Source organism: Choloepus didactylus, chromosome 2, assembly GCF_015220235.1.
Source record: "Choloepus didactylus isolate mChoDid1 chromosome 2, mChoDid1.pri, whole genome shotgun sequence".
Taxonomy (NCBI): Eukaryota; Metazoa; Chordata; class Mammalia; order Pilosa; family Megalonychidae; genus Choloepus; species Choloepus didactylus.
The window spans coordinates 161,840,195-161,861,365 of NC_051308.1; the positions used below are offsets into that span (position 1 = coordinate 161,840,195).

General features: G+C 32.9%; 1 protein-coding gene across 30 annotated transcripts in view; it reads right to left on the reverse strand.

Moving 5' to 3' along the window:
• Positions 1-1,328: 1,328 nt before the first annotated feature.
• Positions 1,329-21,171, reverse strand: part of ADGRL2 (adhesion G protein-coupled receptor L2) — a 502,012-nt gene continuing 482,169 nt past the window's right edge. For 13 of the 30 annotated variants that reach the window (XM_037826794.1, XM_037826795.1, XM_037826801.1 and 10 more), the window contains 6 exons: positions 14,502-14,593; positions 12,483-12,651; positions 9,205-9,333; positions 8,579-8,675; positions 6,728-6,856; positions 1,329-3,354 (listed from right to left, as the gene is read on the reverse strand). In XM_037826794.1, the coding sequence (XP_037682722.1) occupies positions 2,600-3,354; positions 6,728-6,856; positions 8,579-8,675; positions 9,205-9,333; positions 12,483-12,651; positions 14,502-14,593 (1,371 nt within the window). In that variant the 3' untranslated portion in view covers positions 1,329-2,599. Of the gene's footprint in view, positions 3,355-4,046; positions 4,100-5,861; positions 5,880-6,408; positions 6,491-6,727; positions 6,857-8,578; positions 8,676-9,204; positions 9,334-12,482; positions 12,652-13,646; positions 13,692-14,501; positions 14,594-21,171 lie in introns of all 30 variants that reach the window. The other 17 variants (XM_037826807.1, XM_037826804.1, XM_037826812.1 and 14 more) reach the window with 6 other exon arrangements.

Genomic DNA, 21,171 nt, shown 5'->3' on the forward strand with positions numbered 1-21,171 from the left:
AAGAAACAGGGCTAATCAATGGATTTAAAGCATTAGTATTAAAAGGCAGTCAGAAACAAAACAAAACAAAGACAGTGTATTAAAAGTTTTAAATTTAAGCAACTATCTTGTCCTTAAATTCTGAATGGAATTTAAGGTAAGATTTATATATATTTTAAAAAGAAGTCTGTTTAAAAACAGTTCCGCTTTTAGTGGCAAAGATGAATAATGGCTTCCAAATTGTATTCTTTAGGATACTCATGATAAATTACTTCTTCTAAAGAGAACATTAACCACTTAGGTAGAATGTATTTATGTCCTTGTACATGTCATATCAGTGTTTCATTTGAGAACTGCATCAAGAGACACAACTAGCACCAACTGAATAATCAATGCCTTTTTTTTTTTTGATAATTCATTACTTAAAAAGCCTGACGTTACTTAGCTTATATCCTGGGAAGCATATATCATACAATATTGTAGTTTCAGGCTTTGAAATGAAAAAGTGTAACAAAACAGATAATTAAAATAACTATATTAATGTCTCCTTCTAGCAAATAATTTTGTAAATTCCTGAAGGATTTTAGCAACAGAAATACAATTAAATCTGTTTGAATGTGAATATAATTTCCTATACAGTTAATCTTCAACTAGTTAGGTATTATTAACTAGAGTGAGTGCACCTTTTTTTTTTCTACCTTATTTCTGAATATATATAATGCTTCATTATTTAGTGTCTACCTTACTATATCCCCACATATTTTTTTCCTTTGACTCATTAAACACAAAAGGCATGACTAAGTGTATTCACAAAAACTAAAGTGATTTCTAACTTAGTGGAAGCACTTCATAGAATCACTAACTCTATACAATTTTTGAATTTGGAGTAAAAACTTTCCATGACAACAAATATTGTCACCTGCAACTGCCTATAAGGATACTTACAATCCTCAAATCATACAAGTATATTTTAGGAATTTCTCCTCAATACTGATGAAAAATCCGTTTTCTTTATGATGCCCAAATTTGGTTGTAGAATTTCCAATTCTACTTCTCATTTTTTTTAGTTTTCTTTTTTTTTTTTTAGTTCTGGTGCAATGCAACAAACAAAAATAAAATACTTTCAGTCTATTTCTCTACTGAAATTTATCTGCTGTTATTGTGCATGTGTAATGGGTAATTAGAATACAAATATATTATATGCTGTTCAGCATACAGAACAAACTGGCAACATATTGTAGCCTTTCACATACGAGTTATATAGTATGAAGGTATGTAAAGGGGCTAGGGTTGGAAAGAACCAGTGTGTTAAAGCCAATTATGTATCATACATTAAAGTGCACATTAACTACTTGAAAAAAATTCACATTTATTTACTGTCAAACCGTGTTAAACTTTACACTGGATATTAGTGATGGGCTCATTATTAACAGGTTTACACAAAGGGATGAAAAGAAAAGCAGAATTTTGCTGAAACAATTTACATTTCATTAGAATTTTAATAAAATAAATTACTAAACATACGCAGAAGGAGTATGGAAGAGTAATATTTATGTTTTATTTTATTTTTTAAAAAATAGGCACCTTTTGTTCACTAGAAAGTTTGTGAGAAGTGCCCAGTGCCCTCTTTGCCCTCTGTTCAAGAATGAACAGAGGGGTGATACACACTCTTTTCTAGATTTCACCACATTTGTGCAAGGCATGGCATAACTGGCTTCAAAGAGTTTTCCCCCCATAAAATACGTTCTTTTGGCAATAAGAAATTTAAATGTAATAAAGACTAACTTGTCAAAGCAGAACACTGTATACAGTGGAAAATTAGTGAAAATGGGTAGAACTTACCATGACAAAGTGTAAGAAAAAACATTTCATGACATATGTGCAACCAAGAGCTTTTCACAATATTTTCTTCCAACTCTTTAAAATTATTTTAATGACAATTATATTTCAATTGGACACAAACGTATTTATTTTACCCTAGCAATAGAACAAAATATAATTTCTTTAGCCATTTTCATGAGAATAGTTCATTGTACAGTTGAGGAAACATATGAAATAAGGCCTGTGGCTTGATTGCTAGTGGTTAAACATGTTTTCAATCTTTGCCTTAATGTAAAAGATTTGCAGTGAACTGCAAACTGATGCAGAATATTTCTCCTGCGTTTCCAAGTCTTGTCAGGAACAGTAAGGTACAGTAAATTTGTCCCACAGGATTTTAAAGCCTACGTCTTGTATATAATACAATGCAGGCCTACAAAAATGGTGCAGCCATATTTACAAATTTACTTCACAAACTGCTGCAGTAAAATGGCTGGAAAGTTTTGTTTTGCTTGTCTCACAATTTCTCTAAACAGCAGCAGAATCTTAAAATACCTGGTTGGCATCTCTTTTCTTTGTAACAAATAATTCATTTTAGTATATTCTTTTATATACAAAGTTTTTGCATGTTTTATAAAAATTCACAGAACTGCAAGGTTCAGTCATCTTTTTTACACTGGAGAACCACAGGTCAAGAGTCGTCTCTTCAAGCAGATTCTGAGGGGGCTGCACAGGGCCATTGGTGGTGTCTTTCTATTTATTAATACTTGCATATGGCCACTGGAATCTCTCAGCTGCACTATTAAAGACTTGTTACCAGCTGCATTTGTCCTTCCCTAACATCTCCTTCTGGGATACACCCTTCTTTGTTAATGGGGATTATATAACCATCACTATTGCCCCTGCTGATCTGGTAGCACATCTGAAGCTGATGGCCAGCTCCAAGGTTCGGCATGCTTTTATAGTAAATGTCCTCATTCTCACTCCTCCTGGAAGGAGAGAGGTCTTCTTCCACATCGGGGCTGCTCTCTTGATAGGGAGAGTCTCTGAGATTGGGCATGCTTGTATAGAGAGAGTCTCTGTTGGGGGACTGGAGGTGGTCCTCAGCCTCAGCTGTCAGCTGTGAGACATAGCTGTCAGTTCCTTCGAGCTTCACTTTCTTCTGGGGTTGGTACAGAAGGGAGTGAGTCCGCTGAGGAATGAGCGGGGCCTCCAGTTCTTTGTGATGGAGTTCCAGCCCTGGGTTGTCGCCGTGCATTAAAGATGAAGCATCTGCCACAATAGCATCATCTTCACTGCTGCTGCCTCCAATCACAGGCTTGACTGGTAGTTTAAGCTCGAGGTTCTGAGTCTTGCTACTTCCCCGTAGGTTGTTGTGCACTAATTCTGAAATGATCATTTTCTCAAAAGCAGTATCATTCAGACTTAGTCCACAGTCTACAACTTGAACGCTGTCATTATAGTCCCCCTTGCGCAGTGAGTAGCTGTTGTTGAAATTACCATTTAGCGGTAGAGTATCCATGGCACTTGTATCCCTGGCATTGTTCAGTGAATGTCCTGAAACAGAAAAGGGGGAGTGTCTATTACTGCCGCTATTCCTGCTAAAGAATTTGCATTTGCTTTTGTACAAAACTTTTTAATGTCGTTCAGGACAAAGTTGTATTTGAAAGCTAACACTTGAAAAGTGCCAGGCTTTCCAGCATTCCCAACTGTAAACAGTTGTCACCCTTTAGATAACAGGAAAAAGTGTTAAAGAATAATACTGTTTTCCAGGGAGGGAAGATGGCATACAAATTATTATCAATTTCGAGGAGACAGTAGTTATTAATTGATTTTTGGTAGAATCTCTGACACTGTTACATAGAAGACTTCACTCCATGCCCTTGCATAGTTAATGCAAAGCAATTCATTAGTGACATTTACATTTTAAAGTACAAGACTATGGTTTATAAAAATGAAATTAACAGAATTTGTCCTAAACAACACTAAATTAAAAAGGAACAAGTCACATACAAAAACTGAAGGCAAATGTACAACATAAACCCACAGAACTGGCAAGCAACTTTTTAAACAACATTCTAACATTTCCTTTTTCTGAAGATGAAGTAAAAAAAAAATAAAAAGAATGAAAAAATGGACAGATACAAAGAATTCATGTTAAACAAAGACAGCCATCTCTCATACTAACTGGACCAGGGGCCCACAAGCACCATCCAACAACATGATAGACAGCAGGTGGAATGACTCACTTTGGACAACTCACATCATGTCTGTCTGCTCAGGCTATCTGGCCTAAGAGTAGCTGATATATAAAAGAAAGTAAAATGATTTATTGTAACATGATGAAGAATTTCTAAGCTTCTCAGCAACTTAGAGCAAGGGTTCAACAAATTAGATTACCAGCAATAGCAGCCTTTTTACATTTAATATTTTTTATCATTTTGATTCTTTTGATATTAATAAACTCTCTAATAGCAATGGCCCCAGGCTTCTAATGGTCAAAGTTGGCCTGCAGCCCTGCAGTCTGCATCAGTCACAGTGACAGCACCGAATGAACCAGCAGAGTCTACTATACGAACTTGGCCCATAGACACCATGGGCATGGAGGTCAAACGCAGAAATGTTAGAGATTTCTTAAGTATGGGTCACAGAAATTAAACCAAGAATAATTATTAACTGTGGAATGGGAGAAGGGTGTCAGCCTTGGCTAATATATTTTTATAGCTAAAGGAATGAAAGATTGAATAAATCTGCTGAAGACATGAAAAGAGGTTTAGGAGGAAAAAAAATATGGTAACATGCTCTTTTTGAATCAGAGTGTATTTTCTACAGACACATAAACATGTAAACTAAGACATCACAGTGCTTCGCAGGCAAATGAAAAAAAAAAGATTTTAGAGAAAATTAAATGATCTGTACCATGGAAAGTTAGGTTATTCATTCTAAAAATCCTAGAGAAAAAAAAAAATCACTTGTCTACAGATAGGTCTGGAAAAAAAAAAGAATGAAATGATGTTATTGAAATGAAACTGACCACTGTGAGGCTGCTGCATTGTATGCAAGGCTTGGAGGAGTTTTGGAAAAAATTTAATTCTTAGAAAAAGTAAGAAATTTCCCTTTTTTGTGCTCACTCCACTCTTAAAGCTGCAGATTATCCTAGAAAACTCAATTTCTCTCAGATAAAAAAAATCTTTGTATAGTCTGGCACAAACTTCATGACCAACAAATGTCTGATAATTATTGGATAAATTATTGTTAGCAGTAAATGAGAAAATGAAGGGGCTGTGTTTGTTTAAAATAACTTGTGCTATTTAAAAAACCCCGACCCAGCTCCTACATTTGAAAAACTGATGACCCAATTTGTATCAGGTTCCATGTAAAACAAAGTTATGATGGTTATTTGTAAGGCTCCCTTTAGCTTTGTTGACACAATTCTCTAGCTATATAAATTTATGCATTGTGCCACAAACTTTATTTGTAAGACTACCACTACAAAACATTTGGCATTTTAAGTTACAGGTGATACATGGATCACATACTAGCATTCCTTTCCACTGTCTAAATTCTATCTTGCCAAACACTTTCCTTTTCATTCTATTGTTGTTTAATAAATATAAAAATGTATACTAGATATTCCAGAAGGTGTTTTCTATGATATACTGCAGATTTAAGCACATTTTTGACTGGTTTTGAAGAGGCAACTCTTTCTGCCCAAGTTCAGGTAATTCACTTGAAGACTTTCCCCAGCCTGTAGCAAGAATACTGTGGGAATGCAGAAATGAGTCAATTATTAAGCATTTTGGTTGACAGTACTTCAGGCTTTAAAGAGCAAATTATTTCAGCATTGCATTTAAGTATGGACAACATTTGCTACAGACCTCTTTTACTGACAAAAGGCAGTATGGATACACTGTTTGAATTTGGTAACATTTTAGTTGCAAATTGTGAACCACTTGCCCGCTGAGTCTACTTCATGACTGCTAGTTATGTTTTAATTGTGCCCGTTAAAAATCATGCTGAAAAAATTTACATTTGATAGGCAAAGTTAAGTTTTACTCCCATACTTGTCTCTCTGTAGGTTGCTAGAGGAAAGCATAAGGAAAGTAAGAAAACAAGAGAATGAAAAGAAAAGCTGCAGTTACGTTAAAAAAAGAATTTTAAGAAAAAAAAAGGAAACAAAGTTTTGTGTTTAATTTAGTGTCAAATATTAATCACAAATAAAGATTACATACTAGCAGTAACTATAAGATTACTTTTACCAAAATCTTGAAATATTTTTAATATTGGATATATATGATTTTTTTAAAAAATGATAAGCTATTAGAAAATATGGTAATATAGGATTGGATAATGATCATCTCTTCCCTCCCCCAATAAAAAACTATAGATATAAACTGACTTATACTAACTTTATTCTCAGAGTTTTCTTAAGAATAAAGGAAAACTACCATAAAGCTGCACTATACTATAGTTTGGTTATATTGATAATGCTGAACAGAGTTTTCTATACCTAGAAATCCAAAATATCTTTCTTAGCTAATTCATTTCAGAAGCAAATTTTGTCAGCAAGCTTTAGAGTTAACTCAACAGTATATTACATAGATAGGATACCTCTAAATGATATAAATCTTGAAGATGGGCTCTCGGACCATGTGATGTCAGTCCTGTAATAATATATTAAGATTTATGCCACCTGTGTTAAAAACATGGATAATTATTGATATATACTATCATAACTGGTTTTACTATAATATAGTGCAGTTTTAGAAGCCTGGCATGGGTGATACCGTAATTTTATTTTAATTGAGAAACTCAGCATGTAATAATAAACACAGACCAACTTGAGGGCCTTTATTTTAGAAAAAGGGCAAAGATCAGAGTTCTGTTTAGCAGCAAAGAAATGTAGTTTTATTCGTAAGTATAAGCACACCTGGTGAGTTAAATACAGGAGCTGAAGGGGCATTACATACAACTGTTTCAGCGAGCAATGTGTTATAGGGGTTGTTAGTGCCGTGGGGTCGAAGAAGAGGGTTTGTTAGTAGGTAATTGCCAGTCATTCCTAAAGCAAAGAAACAGAAAAAAAAAAAAAAAAATACATCAGTTCTTTTATTTTAGTGTTGCAGTTTGCAGTAAAGTCGTTTTTGTGTTCATCAAGGGGAGTGGACACATTGGCAATGCAAAATCTGCTGAAATTTTCTGACTGTATTTGAACTACTAATTTGAAGTAGAAAGGGGAGAGGGAAGTTAAATTTCAGTAATTCACAGGTGCTTTCTAAGTCCCCCAAGTAAACACCTGCTGAGGATGACATTTACTAATTTATACAAAATCACTGTTAAACAAAAATGGCAATTAAATGCAAAGAGATCAACATTATGTTCCAAGATGTTACTGCTTAATATTAAAAACTTAACCACTGAGGCCCAGAAGAGGGAATCTCAAATTTTCTGAATTTACAGGTGTGGGATTATCCCTCATGGAAACATCTGTGTTAATACCAACTTTGATACAAGCAGGAGGAAAAACAACTTTCACAAACAGGTAAAAAGTATGATACATTGCAAAAGCTTGTTTTAGTATATGCAAACGAAGTCATGCCAAGAAAAAAAAAGCACTGTGTGTAACGAATTATTAGATCATTCACAAATTCTAAATAGCAAGAAGTTTCATCCTGTAATCTTATTTGCCAGGTTTCAAAAATGAATCATTGAATAATTCGTCTATTTTTTTGATAGTCATCTTAACAGAATTAGGGAAAGCATCAGAGCAGTGAAATAAAACATCTTTCCCCCATTCTAATGGACAAATTACAAACCTTTCAACACTTACCAAACATATCTTTTGCATAGCTAATGTAATTTAACTAAAAATGTTTTAAAATTCAAGTTGGTTTTGATGCCATATATACTGCTTTTTCATTTTAAACCAAAATCTTGTCAGAACAGTGCCAACAATAAAAAAAATGGCTTTCATATTTACTGTGATAAACATAATTTGTTATATTACAAATCAGCATATCAAAACTGAAGTTACCTGCATAAATTCTAAGTATATAAACAATAACATATGTTTTTTCATATCAAATTGAAATTTTCTAAGCTTTTACTAAGGAATAAGTGTGCAAGTGCCCTTATATTGCTAAATTGTTTCATTTCCCAGCTTATTTTAAATAATTATACTGTTTTATACTATAAATTTAAATTTGCAAGTATACTGACATCCAAAAACAGTAACTCATATAGAAAAAAGAAAAAAAAAACTTCATGCAATTTTTTACATAAATTCTTTCCTGTATTTAAATTTTGTTTAAAGATATTTACTGCAATGTTTTTAAGATTCATGTTTCATTTTTTTAAAAAAATGTAAAAATTTAAGAACTTTACAAGAATTCTCAGAGCAAAAATTGACACTGTTTAATGTGAAGAATAATTATTCTAATTGTTTTAAGAAGAAAACTTCCCAAGTGTCTCTCAGTTAGAAAGGATAAATTTAAACTCACTAGGAAAACATTTTAATCTATGAGGAAGTCCATTCTCAATTTTTACTTTTTTCCAGTCTTACCTTATTAATGAGGAGTTTAAAACTATATTTTTGCATTACATTACTGAGTAAAAAGAATTTACATGTACTTTAATCAATGATAGTAAAAGCTGACTCAAGAAGATTAAGCGCTTGTGATGTAAACCCATTTGAGAGAAAAGTTAAGCATTTTCTCTGGAATTATTGTAAGTTGGCAAAAATACAAAATTTATATTGCAAACTCAAATTTTCCTAGTAACTGACCTTGATTAAGTGTTGAAGTACTATTGATGTCACCTGAGATAAAAGAAGATTCAGATTGTTTTCTCACAGTGTCATTCCACATCCTTCTTATACGACTCTATTGATATAAAATAGCAAGACAGATATTTATGTTAGTTTCCCCAAGCTTATCTTATTAAAGACATATAAAGATTTAACCTAAGCAGTATGTGTAAGCTTATCTTTTGGACTTTTAAAGAATGTGTGTTGTTTCTGGACTAAAATTAAGGAAGTCTATTGCTCTGTTGCTTCTCTCCTAAGGGGCATTTACTCTTCCACCCTTAAAAATGTTTCTTTTTATTCTAATGTGGAGATGATTGGTTAGCCAACCAATGTTTACGGAGTGCCCATTATGAGCCACGTACTGTGCTACATGAACTCAGGATACCATAATGAAGAAGACATGGTACTTAAAGAACTCCCCTCAAAAATGGATGTTCACACCTAAAGAAACAACTTCAAGAAATATTTAAAAAGAAATAAAAAGCAGGTAATTTGCCCTCTAGATCATTATAATGAGAACACAATTAGTGCATCTGGGCAGAACATGTCTCAGCAGGCTTTCTATAAATAAGGTTAATTAAAGACGCTGTCAAACTCTTAGTTACCTGTGTGCCAGAGGAATAACGCGCGCTGGTCCTGGTGGTTGATGCCTTCACTGAACTGTGGGGGCTCTCGGTTGGGAGGCCACCACAGCAATAGGAGTGTCTGAAGCACTTCCCATACTCTTTTCGTACCTGCATTGAATAACCATGAGAACAAGGGATTAATATGAACATATCTGTGCTCTCTCGTTCTCTCTCTTTACTTGAACGAGAGTAGGAGACAAATGAAAAGAATGGAAGTTCCAATAAGACTTATCCACGGAGAAAATAAACTGAAATTGCAAAATCAAGTTCAACTGAAATTGCCAAAACAGTAATTAGAAAAATATCTCTGCCCACTAGGCTGATTAGTAGGATCTTTCTAATGTGATATAACATACAGAAATGTTTTATACCTTGTTGCTATGATGTAAACACTAATTATTCATTAATACAATGGTATTCTTTTAAAACTTAGCTATCTATACACTTAGTAAACTCAATCTTAAATTTCAGGCTAGGAAAGTAGGACAAAAATTAGTATTTTCCTTATTTAGTTACATTTAAACATTCTGTAATTCAGTCATTTAAGTTTTGTACACCTCATGTTCTCTTAAGGTACTTAAACCTCTTTTACTGGATTGCATAATTTGGTGAAAGACACGACTCCTCTGGCCAAGAATAAAGAAAAAAAGAACTCTGATACTGTGCTGGTTTGGATGCATTATGTCCCCTAAATGCCATGTTCTTTGATACAGTCTTGTGCGGGCAGATGTATTTAGTGTTGATTTGATTGGAATTCTTCGACTGAGTGTTTCCATGGAGATGTGATCCACCCAACTGTAGGTGATAACTCTGATTGGATAATTTCTATGGAGGTGTGGACCCGCCCATTCAGTGTGGGCCTTGATTGGTTACTGGAGTATTTTAAAAAGAGCCACACAGGCCCAGAAGCTAACTGCAGCTGAGAAACACATTTTGAAGATGTTCTTTGGAAGCTGACACTGACATTTCGGAGAGAGCCACTTTGAAACCAAAACTCCGGAGCAGATGCCTGCCACGTGCCTTCCCAGCTAATAGAGGTTTTCCAGATGCCATTGGCCATCCTCCAGTGAAGGTACCCTATTGATGCCTTACCCTGGACACTTTATGGCCTTAAGACTGTAACTGCGTAACCAAATAAACCCCCTTTTATAAAAGCCAATTTATTTCCGGTGTTTTGCATTCCAGCAGCATTAGCAAGCTGGAACAGATACCATTAATTAGGATGGAATGTTTTCTTCATTTTCTGATGTGTCTAGCTTTTACATTTAGTGTAGAGAGTCTAGTCTGTCTACTCACATCATTAGCACACAAAGGAACTATTTATGCAATTTCCATTCACATTAATGAGTTACCCATGTAATCTCCCTTTTCCCCTGAAGCCTGGATATATGAATAGAAAGAAAAGTTGTTAGGCCTAAAAAACAAATTTTAACTAAACTTTAAAAAAAGACACCCAAACAACTGCTAAATGACAGGGCCATACCTAGAAGGCAGGGGGCACAGTGAGGGGTAATGAGAGGGGTAAAGTGTGTGGGCTGGGTTTTATGCAGCTAAATTTGCATATAAGCATGTTTCGTTGTGGCTCTGAGCCAGACTTTGAAATTACAAGACAGACAAGAAGTTGCATAAGAAAATACTTTTTCTAGTAGGTTACAAAAAACACCCAAACACTTGTTTTTCCTTACAATTTTAGTTCCGTATCTGCCTGCAAAAACCACAACTTTGACACTTATTCCTTGCAAAACTGAAGAATTAAAGTAACTAGGTGACCTTTCAAATCTAAGTACAGTTGAATTTTCATCCTTTTAGCTGTATTTAATTACACCTAGTAGAACAAATAACAATGGAGCTGAGCTTTCAAAGCATTTTCTGTGCTTAAATATGCTCACTCAAGCAGTAAGAACAATGATTTTAACTTAATTATTTAAATCATATTATTAACAAACCATCTTGCAGCACCCAATAGGATGTCTCCAAGACTAAGCAGAACATTTTCAAAAGAAGGGCAACACGATTATTTTAAAACATAATTGTTCATTAAAAAGGCATAGTAAAAAATCTTTGTGCAATTAATACACATAGCTATAACAGGAAATGACTACTTCCTCCTTTTACCGTCTAAATTTATGCTTTCTGCAAAGATGTTTGGTAACACAACACAGAAATGTATGAATATGTGATCACATTATACAAAATGCTCATTAATGTAGGAAATATATAAAAAGAAAACTTAATTATTAAGGTTATCCCTGTATAATATTTAGAAAGTTAAAGTTCATTGTTATTAAATATCACATACCTCAAAAAATTTCTGTGCATTTAAGAGCTATTTACTATTCTGAAGTTCTGTATAACCAATACGATAGCAATCAAAATGGTATTTTATACAAATAATACCCTCCAGTGTTGGTTTTGCCTAATGCCTATATTACTGTGAATGTACATTATCTGTCAGTATTGCACATTCCACTGTCATTATCTCGAAATTACAGCTTATTCAAAACTGATGGAAGTAACAACACTATCATTTTGTCAGCACTGAAAACATAATAGTTTTCACTTTCACAATTCTATTTCTCTGTTCAATTTAGTGACCAACTAGTAATAACAAAATAAAAAGACTATATTAGATATGCAGACAGGGATAGGATGGTACCTAGCGAAAGGTTTGGAAATTTTGAAGTTAAATGACAGCTAAGCCATTCTCTCAGGTTTTTATCTTCCTGCTAAACATTACTGTTTTTCGTCCTCAACTTTAACTTTTGAATCATTTTTGCTGACAGCACTTAACATAAAATCAGGATAAAATAATAAGATATGTGGTATTGTATTAATGGGTTTGAGGTCTTTCAAAATTACTCAAAAGGTAACATAATTATTAACTTTTTTAAAGTTAAGGTCATTTATCCTTATACTCGATTTCATTTAGGCCCACTGCATTCCCTTTGTAGAGCAAAGAATGAATTTATGTGACCTTTTCTTTACCTTGTATATCTTTCGCATAATGTACTTTGTAGACCCCCTGACAAAACAGAAATCTTTACACTCACAAATTGAAATCCAAAAGATGATTGTTATTGAAGTATTTATATGTGAAGCCTGAATTTCCAGAAAGTTATTAAAATTAATTTAAGGTAAAAAATATGATGCTATTTAATATCAAGTCCAGCTATCGCTTAAATATTCTCTATTATATCTATTTATTTTCAAATCAAAGAACAAGCAAGCAGAGCACTGAAGTGTTTTCAATCACTTACTTTCTTTTGGAGAGCACAGTGAAAGATGAAAATGAACACTCCCTGGAAAGCATTAAAGATGGTGAAGAGATACGCCATCACAACAGTCTCCTCATTAATAAAAAGTAATCCAAATGACCAGGTTAGGCCAAGAAGACACAGAAGAGCAAATGCGCCAAGCACCCAAGACCTGAAAAAATAAAGTGGCCTTTATTAACAGGCTCAATGGGAGGGAAAAAGAAACAGCACATTTAAATATTTACATTTCAGTAGTAGCAGTTGACTTTCTATGTTCACATTCATATTCAACAGCATTTTGGCTTTAACCTTTCATTTATTAAAGAAAGAATAACAGCATTTAGTACTGCAGCCTCCAGTGATAACAGCAACAGCAGGTATGACCTTTCCTTACTCCAGAATAAGCAAGGTATCAAACTATGTTAAAATACAAGGTGTAAAACAACCCCCTTTTATGTGCATTTTTGTTAAAAAAAAAAAAAAAATCAAACCCTTTCATGTGCATTTTGATAAAAGAAATCAAGGAGTCCTTAATTAGTTTACTCCTATATTTTTATTCCTGTGGTGTACTCATATGACACTGAATAATGTGACACATACAGAAAGGTTAAATGGCAGATAATCACTTAACACCTAATCTTCAGATTCTAATAAACTAATCTTAGGTGGACCTAAGGTTTATAACTAAAGCATGAAGAAACCTAGCTGAAATGGGACAAAACCATGAGAACAACTTCAAAATAAAATAATTTTGGAGAGATTTCATCATGAATAGCTTAAAGAGAAAAGAACTGTAGAGAATAGGACGGAATGAGAAGGATTTAGAGTCAGTGCATTCCATGTCTAACTAATGATCTTACTTGATAAATGGCTTATTATCTTCATAGCTAGAAAGCATTATAAGCAGAAAAGAGAAACAAAATTATTAGACAGAATTAAAATAGGAAGTAATAAGAAAGCATTTATATATTTTATAAATTAGTCAAAATTAAGTCAAAATGCAGAGGCAAGCAATTAAAAAATAAAGGCATATTATAGTTTAAAAATACTCTAGCAAATCAGATACTCCAAAATAATTATAAAAATTAAGGGCAATTCATGATACTGACGGATTTGTAAAAAATATAAATCATGCCATAAACTTGTTAATGTAGGATTCTACCTTACCCAGGTAAGTCCGTATTATAGTAGCCATCACAAACACGGTAATTACTGGTGTGGATGAGAAGACAGAAAGAGGAAAAGGAAGAAAAGAGAGAGATGCTAAAGATTAGCTCTCTCTCTTACCATGCAACATGCAATGAAGCTGGCACTAACCTATCTAAAACATCTAATTTGTTAATATATTAACCCTCACTCTAGATCTGCCATTTTTTACATTAAAATATTATTTTCCACAATCTCATTAAAACCAACTGGGATAATACTTCCTCAAGTTTTAAATTAAAAGATTCATATTTTAAAAAATAACTGAAAATGCTTCCACAAGATGATCTCATGAAGCAACAGCTATTATTTTTTTGTTAATTAGTTTTTCCATTGATAGGATATTGAAGTTTTTATTCAGCATTGAGAAAAAGTACACATTTGTTTAATTAGCATGAAAACAACAGATAATCTTCAAGTTAACAATAGTAATAGAGTAAATTCTCCTAGGAGAACAGGATTAGGAGTAGAAACTGTTCAGAATCCTTAAATCAAAAAATCATTTAACAAAACAAACCTAATATAATAATAGCAGCATGCAAAGAGGACCATCATTTCAAACTGTATTTTAAATTCAAATGAAAATGCTACAGTGATATGGAATTTCTATGAAGTCACTGAAACAATTTCTTGGCTCTAGGTCAGGAAAGAATTATCTAATTTTTGACTAATCTCTGTAACATGGCAACAGTGAAGTTTGACTTTGATCAGTAAAATTTCACGATGGATAATTTCTAGAGTTGACAGAAGGTATTCGTGTGTTCCCTGTGGAGAACAGTTTTTCCAAGTATTAAAATTAAAATGCAAAACACTTACTTAATGTTTTCCAACCTGCTAGAATCTGGTTTCAAAGTATTTGAGTGCTTCACCATTTTGCACAATGTGATCACCAGGAAGATAATATTTAGCTGTTGTAACAAAGAAAGAATTAGACCACTATGAACAAGGAATAAACAATGAATAAGTTTTTGCAAATATATTTAATGAATTAATGATCAATGGCGTGCATATATGGTAGACAATGATTCCATTTTACTTACATGTTCAATGATTAAGCCAAGTATATATAAAAATACTGGTTAGGTATGATGGTTTGGTTCTTTAACAGTTCATTTGATAGGAAACTGCAACCTCAGTAAGTCAGTATCATGTGATAATGATTAAATAAATTAGTAAACCTAAATTAGTTTCATTAGTTAGAGGTACTCTAGGTCCTGAAAGCCTTATGATGGAACCATTGATCTGGATTCCTTAGAAGAGGCATTTACATCAAGTAATTTATAATGGATGGAACCCTCAGTTTGGAACCATAAGACTTGGTTGGAATTCTAGTGCTTGATTTTGATTATCCCTAATTGAGCATAATAACATCTAAAAAATCTATTTCTAAGGCAATTGTGAGAATCAAATGAAAGAAAATATATGAAAAGTATTCATTAGTTATATAAAATAAAATTTTATTTATATACATATACGTGTATGTAATTTAGCAATATTCTATTAAAAAAGCTGTCAGTTTGTTTTTCAATTCTCTATATTGTATGGAAGAAGATGAATTCTGAAGAAAGGCTGTTTTGAGTCTTTCAAAAGATTCAACTCTGCAAAGAATCTAGGTGCAAACAAAAGCCAATTGGGGGAGTTGGAACCTGACACTAAAGGAAGGTTTGGGATTCGGGGAAGTAAAAAAGAGTGAACTCAAAAGAAAGGAGTTTATTCTGACTGAGGAGAGACAAAGGTCTGTAATTGCATCTGCTTTTACAGACCTCTGACAGAATGTTGGACTGAGGGGAGGTAGTTTCATTTTTATGTCCTAAAAAATGGAATTAAGCTAGATTGCCCCTGGACATTTTGACATTTTATTTACTTTTGGATTATTGCTTTAAAAAAATAAAAAAAAAAAGTTATTTTGTGAGTTTAACATGACAATCTGAAAGTGCAAGAACAAATGGTATATTCAGAAAAGGATCTTTTCTACATGGGGATGAATTCAAATTCCTCAGTGACAGATCATCAACATAACTCTGTTAAGAGTAATATAATTGCTTTTACCTAGTCACAATACCATATGATAGCATTATTTTACTCATTCATTACTACTTCTAATTTTATAATGAGGAAGAATGATACAGGGCAATAAATTAAAATTTCCAAGTCCTTCCTAATAATGAATTTAGGAACAGAGTGAGATCTTTAAGCTACATATCAGTCATTTTGTTTACTGTGCCTTATTATTTGTCTTAGATGTAACATTTCCTCTTAAGGGATAAAATGAGGTTAATGGGCATAATTTGCATGTGTTTTCAGATAGCATTCTATCTGTGGCTCTTAATTAACTGAAGATAAAGGAAACCTGGTTTTAACTAATGGTGTTAAAAATTAATTTCTTAAAATACATATCTACAGAAAATAAGCTCATGGGAATGATTTCTAGCATTATTTTCTGAAGATGATTCCAGTTGACTGCAATATAAATAAATGCTTGCATTTTCAGGGATATTTACAACATAAATTTCGTTCAACAAATATTTACTGACTTTCATGCTCCACACAAAGATGTGCTTATTATATTGTGGATATGTAAGACACAATTTCTGCCCTGGACAAAGAGTCCTATTGTAAATATTTGATTTTTTTTTTTTTTAAAGCCAAAAGCCACAGTGTTTTTACTTTATTTTATGCAGCAGGGGCCTTAACTAGTAAAATTAAGGAATGATTAAAAGTAATAATCGCTATAAATATCCCCTGAACAAATAAACAGAAAAACATGTTCATGGACAAACGTACTGGTTTTCTCAGATAAGAATGGCTGTTATTTGTTGAAAATTAGGTTCTCATGTCCTACTTTGTGGAGTCTTTTAAACTTTTTTCCTCTTCTTTTTGAATGACCCTGGTAAGAAACTTTTTATTCCAAACTATTGGATCTATGTTTTCCCTCCCTCTTAATTTCCTGAATTGTACAGATGCACAATTAGGTATTCAATGTTTTCAAACCAATAAATACAATTGTCCTCTGATCCCTTCAGGAACAAAATAGTTATAGTAGTGTCTTCCAGAAAGTTTTTAAAAAGTTATTAATTATGACTGTAATGTATAAAATTACAAGTAAAGAGAGAAAAAATAAGTATGTATGAAGTATTATGTTATGATTAGAAAGTAGGAAATATGGTCTTGAGAGTGAACCCATTGGGATATTTTTTCATGAAGGAAAGCAGGTAAAAATCATTTAGGAACTAAAACATTTTCCAATAAAATGGAAAAAAGAAATCTACCTATATATAAATACAATCAAAGCTTAAATATGATGCAAAGATACTCTTTCTAGCTAAAACTGAGGACTAACCAAATGGAGTGGCTATGATATGCTGCAGGAAAACATTATTTCATTTAGACCTAAAACAAACCAGACTGTTAGATGCACTCCTCTCCTTCTCTTCTCCTCACCCAACGAAGGTTTTTAATATTGTATATGTGTATTTAGTGTTTCTTTCTAGTTACAAATGCAGTACATTCACAATACACTGTTCAGAAAATTACCAAAAAAATCCCAAACCAAACACCTACATTCCTACCTTCTAGAGGGAGCAGACACTTGTATGCCCATTTTACAAATTACTGAGGTGCTAAATATCTTGGGAAATATCATTTTAGCTACTAAAATATTAGTGCTGAGATGCAATACTATATGGTCTGGCTCCATAGCCCACAGTCTTTCTAAATAAAATTAACAATTGAGTCAAGATGAGAAAAGTTAAGAATCTTCTAACAAAACAAAGATATAATAGTTTTGTATATATAAGATACCATTTCAATAAAGAATAATCTACTTTAGAAAGCATAAAGATATGATGAATGTTTTGAAAGCAATAAATATATAAAATACAGCCTCAGAGGAATCTTGAATAACATAATAGGAATGTTCTTAAAATAACTCCACTTGATGGACTTAAAATAACTAATTCTACATTTCCTTCCTAATATACTACCATCCCAGAATCAGCACCTCACTGAAACATCCACACACTCATTCCCACTAGTCAAACTGTTGCTTAACATAAGTTAGTTTTAATTCCTCTAAACCTGTATATGTCAGTTCTTATTTTTGTAATCACATAAGTATCACACAAACCCATGAAATACAAGTGTAAAAAAGAAAACCGTTGTTTCTAACATAACTAAATTTAAATGTTTCACAAGAACCTTTAACATTTTCTTTAAAGACAACTGCAAATACTGGAAATAATCATAAAGCCATAGAAAGATTCTGCACTCACACTGTTTCATAAATGTCTGTAAATTCTCCATTTTAAAGAAACTGAAAATAAAAATTACAGACAATGCCCTAATATTTAGACTGTCAAGAATTCTATAGTTAATCCAATACTAATTTAGCCTTTGAAATAAGACTAAAGGTATACAAATAATGAGAAAATTGGTACATATAAAACCAGACTGTTAGATGCACTCCTCTCCTTCTCTTCTCTTCCCCTCACCCAACGAAGGTTTTTAATATTTCAATAAAGTAATTATGAAAAAAATCATGCAAGACATATTGTGAATCATAAAATAAGATGGCAGAAAATGCTAACCAAAATAGTAAAGGAGCATTCAGTGACTCCAAAATAATTTTCTTTTCTCCAACTCCACATAAAAAATTAAAACACTAATACCCAAATTTTATTTACTAGTCTTATTAGAAAAATGAATATAACCTTTAGATAGTGAACATTATAGTATGTTACCTCCAACATACATGACAATGAAATATTTTCTGTAAATAAATAGAACACAAACTCAAGCTTAAACAATTATTTTTAAATATGGTTTCAAAGATCTCTTATTTTTTCCAAATCTTGAAAAATATAAAAGTTAAGTTTTTAGTTTTGTAGAACAAATGTTGTTATGCTCTGTTGCAAGAGGTAAGACTCTTAATAAGAATGACGATTTTTTAGTGTAAAATATTTCAATTGATTTTTTCCCTTCTCTCTTCTACTCTTTTCTTGTTTTCTTAAAATACAACTGTGGGAATCAGAACAAGAGAAAGAGGGACACATAAAAATATCTTTGATAAAATCTACAGTGCAAGGTACTTATTTGAAGACTAAAGGGGTTGGTTTCAAATGGATTACTGGCTGTAAATCTGAAGCCCCATTTTTTGCATTCTTCACATGACATAAATGGCTCTTTCCTCCATAAACTTCTGCATTTCTATCTTTTATTCCCATTAAAATAAGTACGTTATTTCCCCTCATGTTTTTACTTCTTCCTAGTTTATTTTCCTACCTTTGGTATGCCTTTTTCCTTTGTTGTTTTTAAGAAAGCACAACAAGCAAACATAGAATTTTCCCTATTCTTCATTGGAAAGGAGGCAAAGAGACAGGAAAAGAATGTCTCCACTGTGTCCAAGTGCTGTTCTTCCTTGAATTCCAGAGCAGTCACTTTTTACCCCTCTTGTTCTTTAGTTTCCCTTTCCAATATAAATAATACTAAGTTTAAAACACAGTATTTGGGGACAGATGAAAGGATGTGAGAGAGGAAAAGGGTGGAGTTACACCTACACACACAGAGATTTGTCTAAACCTGGTAACTTGCAAACTCTATTTCACATATTGAAGCTGCTAATAAGTAATAGGATTGTGTTACAGACTGTAACAGCCCATCAGCCTAATGGTTATACTGATGGTTAACATTAAGGTGAGGCAACTCGCCCAGGAATTAATCACATTTTAACTGCTGAATGTGTGTGGAAGTACATGAAACTATGTAGATGGATATCTCTTAATAGAATTTTATGTGAAAGAGTGGGAGCGAGTTCAGAAGAAAAAAAATTCCCTATTTTGATGAAAGAGTGAATCATCTAATCGGGGAACACTTTCTCTTCCACTGATGAATATCACTCTTTTTTAACCTACCCCAAAATAATAATTTCATAAATTACTGTTTAAATAATTTCTGCCAGTATTTGCTGATAAAATTCATCAATATTGAATAATTTGGCATAGATCATCCATATAGGTGAACATGAAAATACAAAGGAATTCTAAAAAAAGAAAAGGGCTGGGGGAAGACATCACAGATCACAGGAGTGCACTGTTTGTTTTATAAACATCAACCTGCTCAATTGAATCACATCCATCTGTGCTCAGCAACTTAAAATTCTTTCCACAGCCTGCAGTGCTGACATGGATATGATAAGACAGAAGAACAGAAATACCACTCTGAAGTAACCTAGCTGAACTGCACATGTTCTGACCCTTTTTGTCCTCCTTGGAGCATTTGCTACCTGGCAAATGCAGCTCTAAAACTTCACTTGTATCTCCAAATCTTTACTGTTAGCCAAGCAGAAACCTATTTCTCCCTGGGAATGCTATAGCAGCTAGAGAGGTGTTCTCTGAAGAAGACTTCTAAATGAATGTGTGAGCTGAACTTTTACTGAACTGAATTAATTATTAACAATGCAGATGGAGCTGTCCAAATGATAAGAACAGCTCCTGACGTGTCATGATCCAAGCTTTCATTAAACCATTTCAGGCATACTAATGGTTTCCCACTGCTCATTACTTACAAGCACTTTTCTCATAGATATAATAACTTTAGTGCCTGTAGGCAAGACATCCCATAGAAATGAAGAAGTAGGAAGTTTTATCTTCCTTAGCATATTATTTTTCTTCATGAAATCATTATTATATAAAATGCACAGCTATTTAATACTACTATTACTATTGAATACCACTAGTTTCCTGGTTGATTCATAAAAGTTGGAAATGCAAAACTGTACTTCTGAGGAATGCCAATATTTAATTTTTCTTATAGGAAAATGCCTTAAAATAGTAGTATACCATTAATTTATATGAATTCATGCTTAAGATTTGTGTCTGAATTGAGTTTTAAATGTCTTTCAACACCATAAAAATATCTGTAGGTAAATGCATTATTTCAACAATCATGCTGTCCAATCACAGCATATCTTCATTTAGGTTACATGCAACATACTGTTTTGCACTCTTCGTCTCTGAGTTGGGATGACTAGAGGGCAAAGCAATTGAAGAAGAATAATTTCCAGGATCTGTACTGTGATTGCTACCTGCTATTTCATTCTTATTATTTTTTTAAGTCGGGAAAACTGTTCCCAAAAGCCCTTTACATTTCAATCTAAATGTTTTGTTAGATGATAATAATGACAAGACTAATAGATCATAGTGGATTCTCACAGTAAATGGTCAATATAATAAAATGTCCTTTACATTGTCTTACATTCTAACCTGAGTATATGTGAACATTAACTCCTTTCATCAAGTGATATGTTTTGTTTTTTTTTGTTTTTTTTTAATGCTTTAAAGCCAGTACTTATCTTCAGGATACAAAATATACAAAGCTACAGTACAACAGCAATGACAGGTGATATTTTTATAGATCAAATATCCCTAAAGTGGTCTTGATATTTTTCAAAGAATAAATGTGTCTGCCCAAGTGCTTAGGCGAAAAAAGA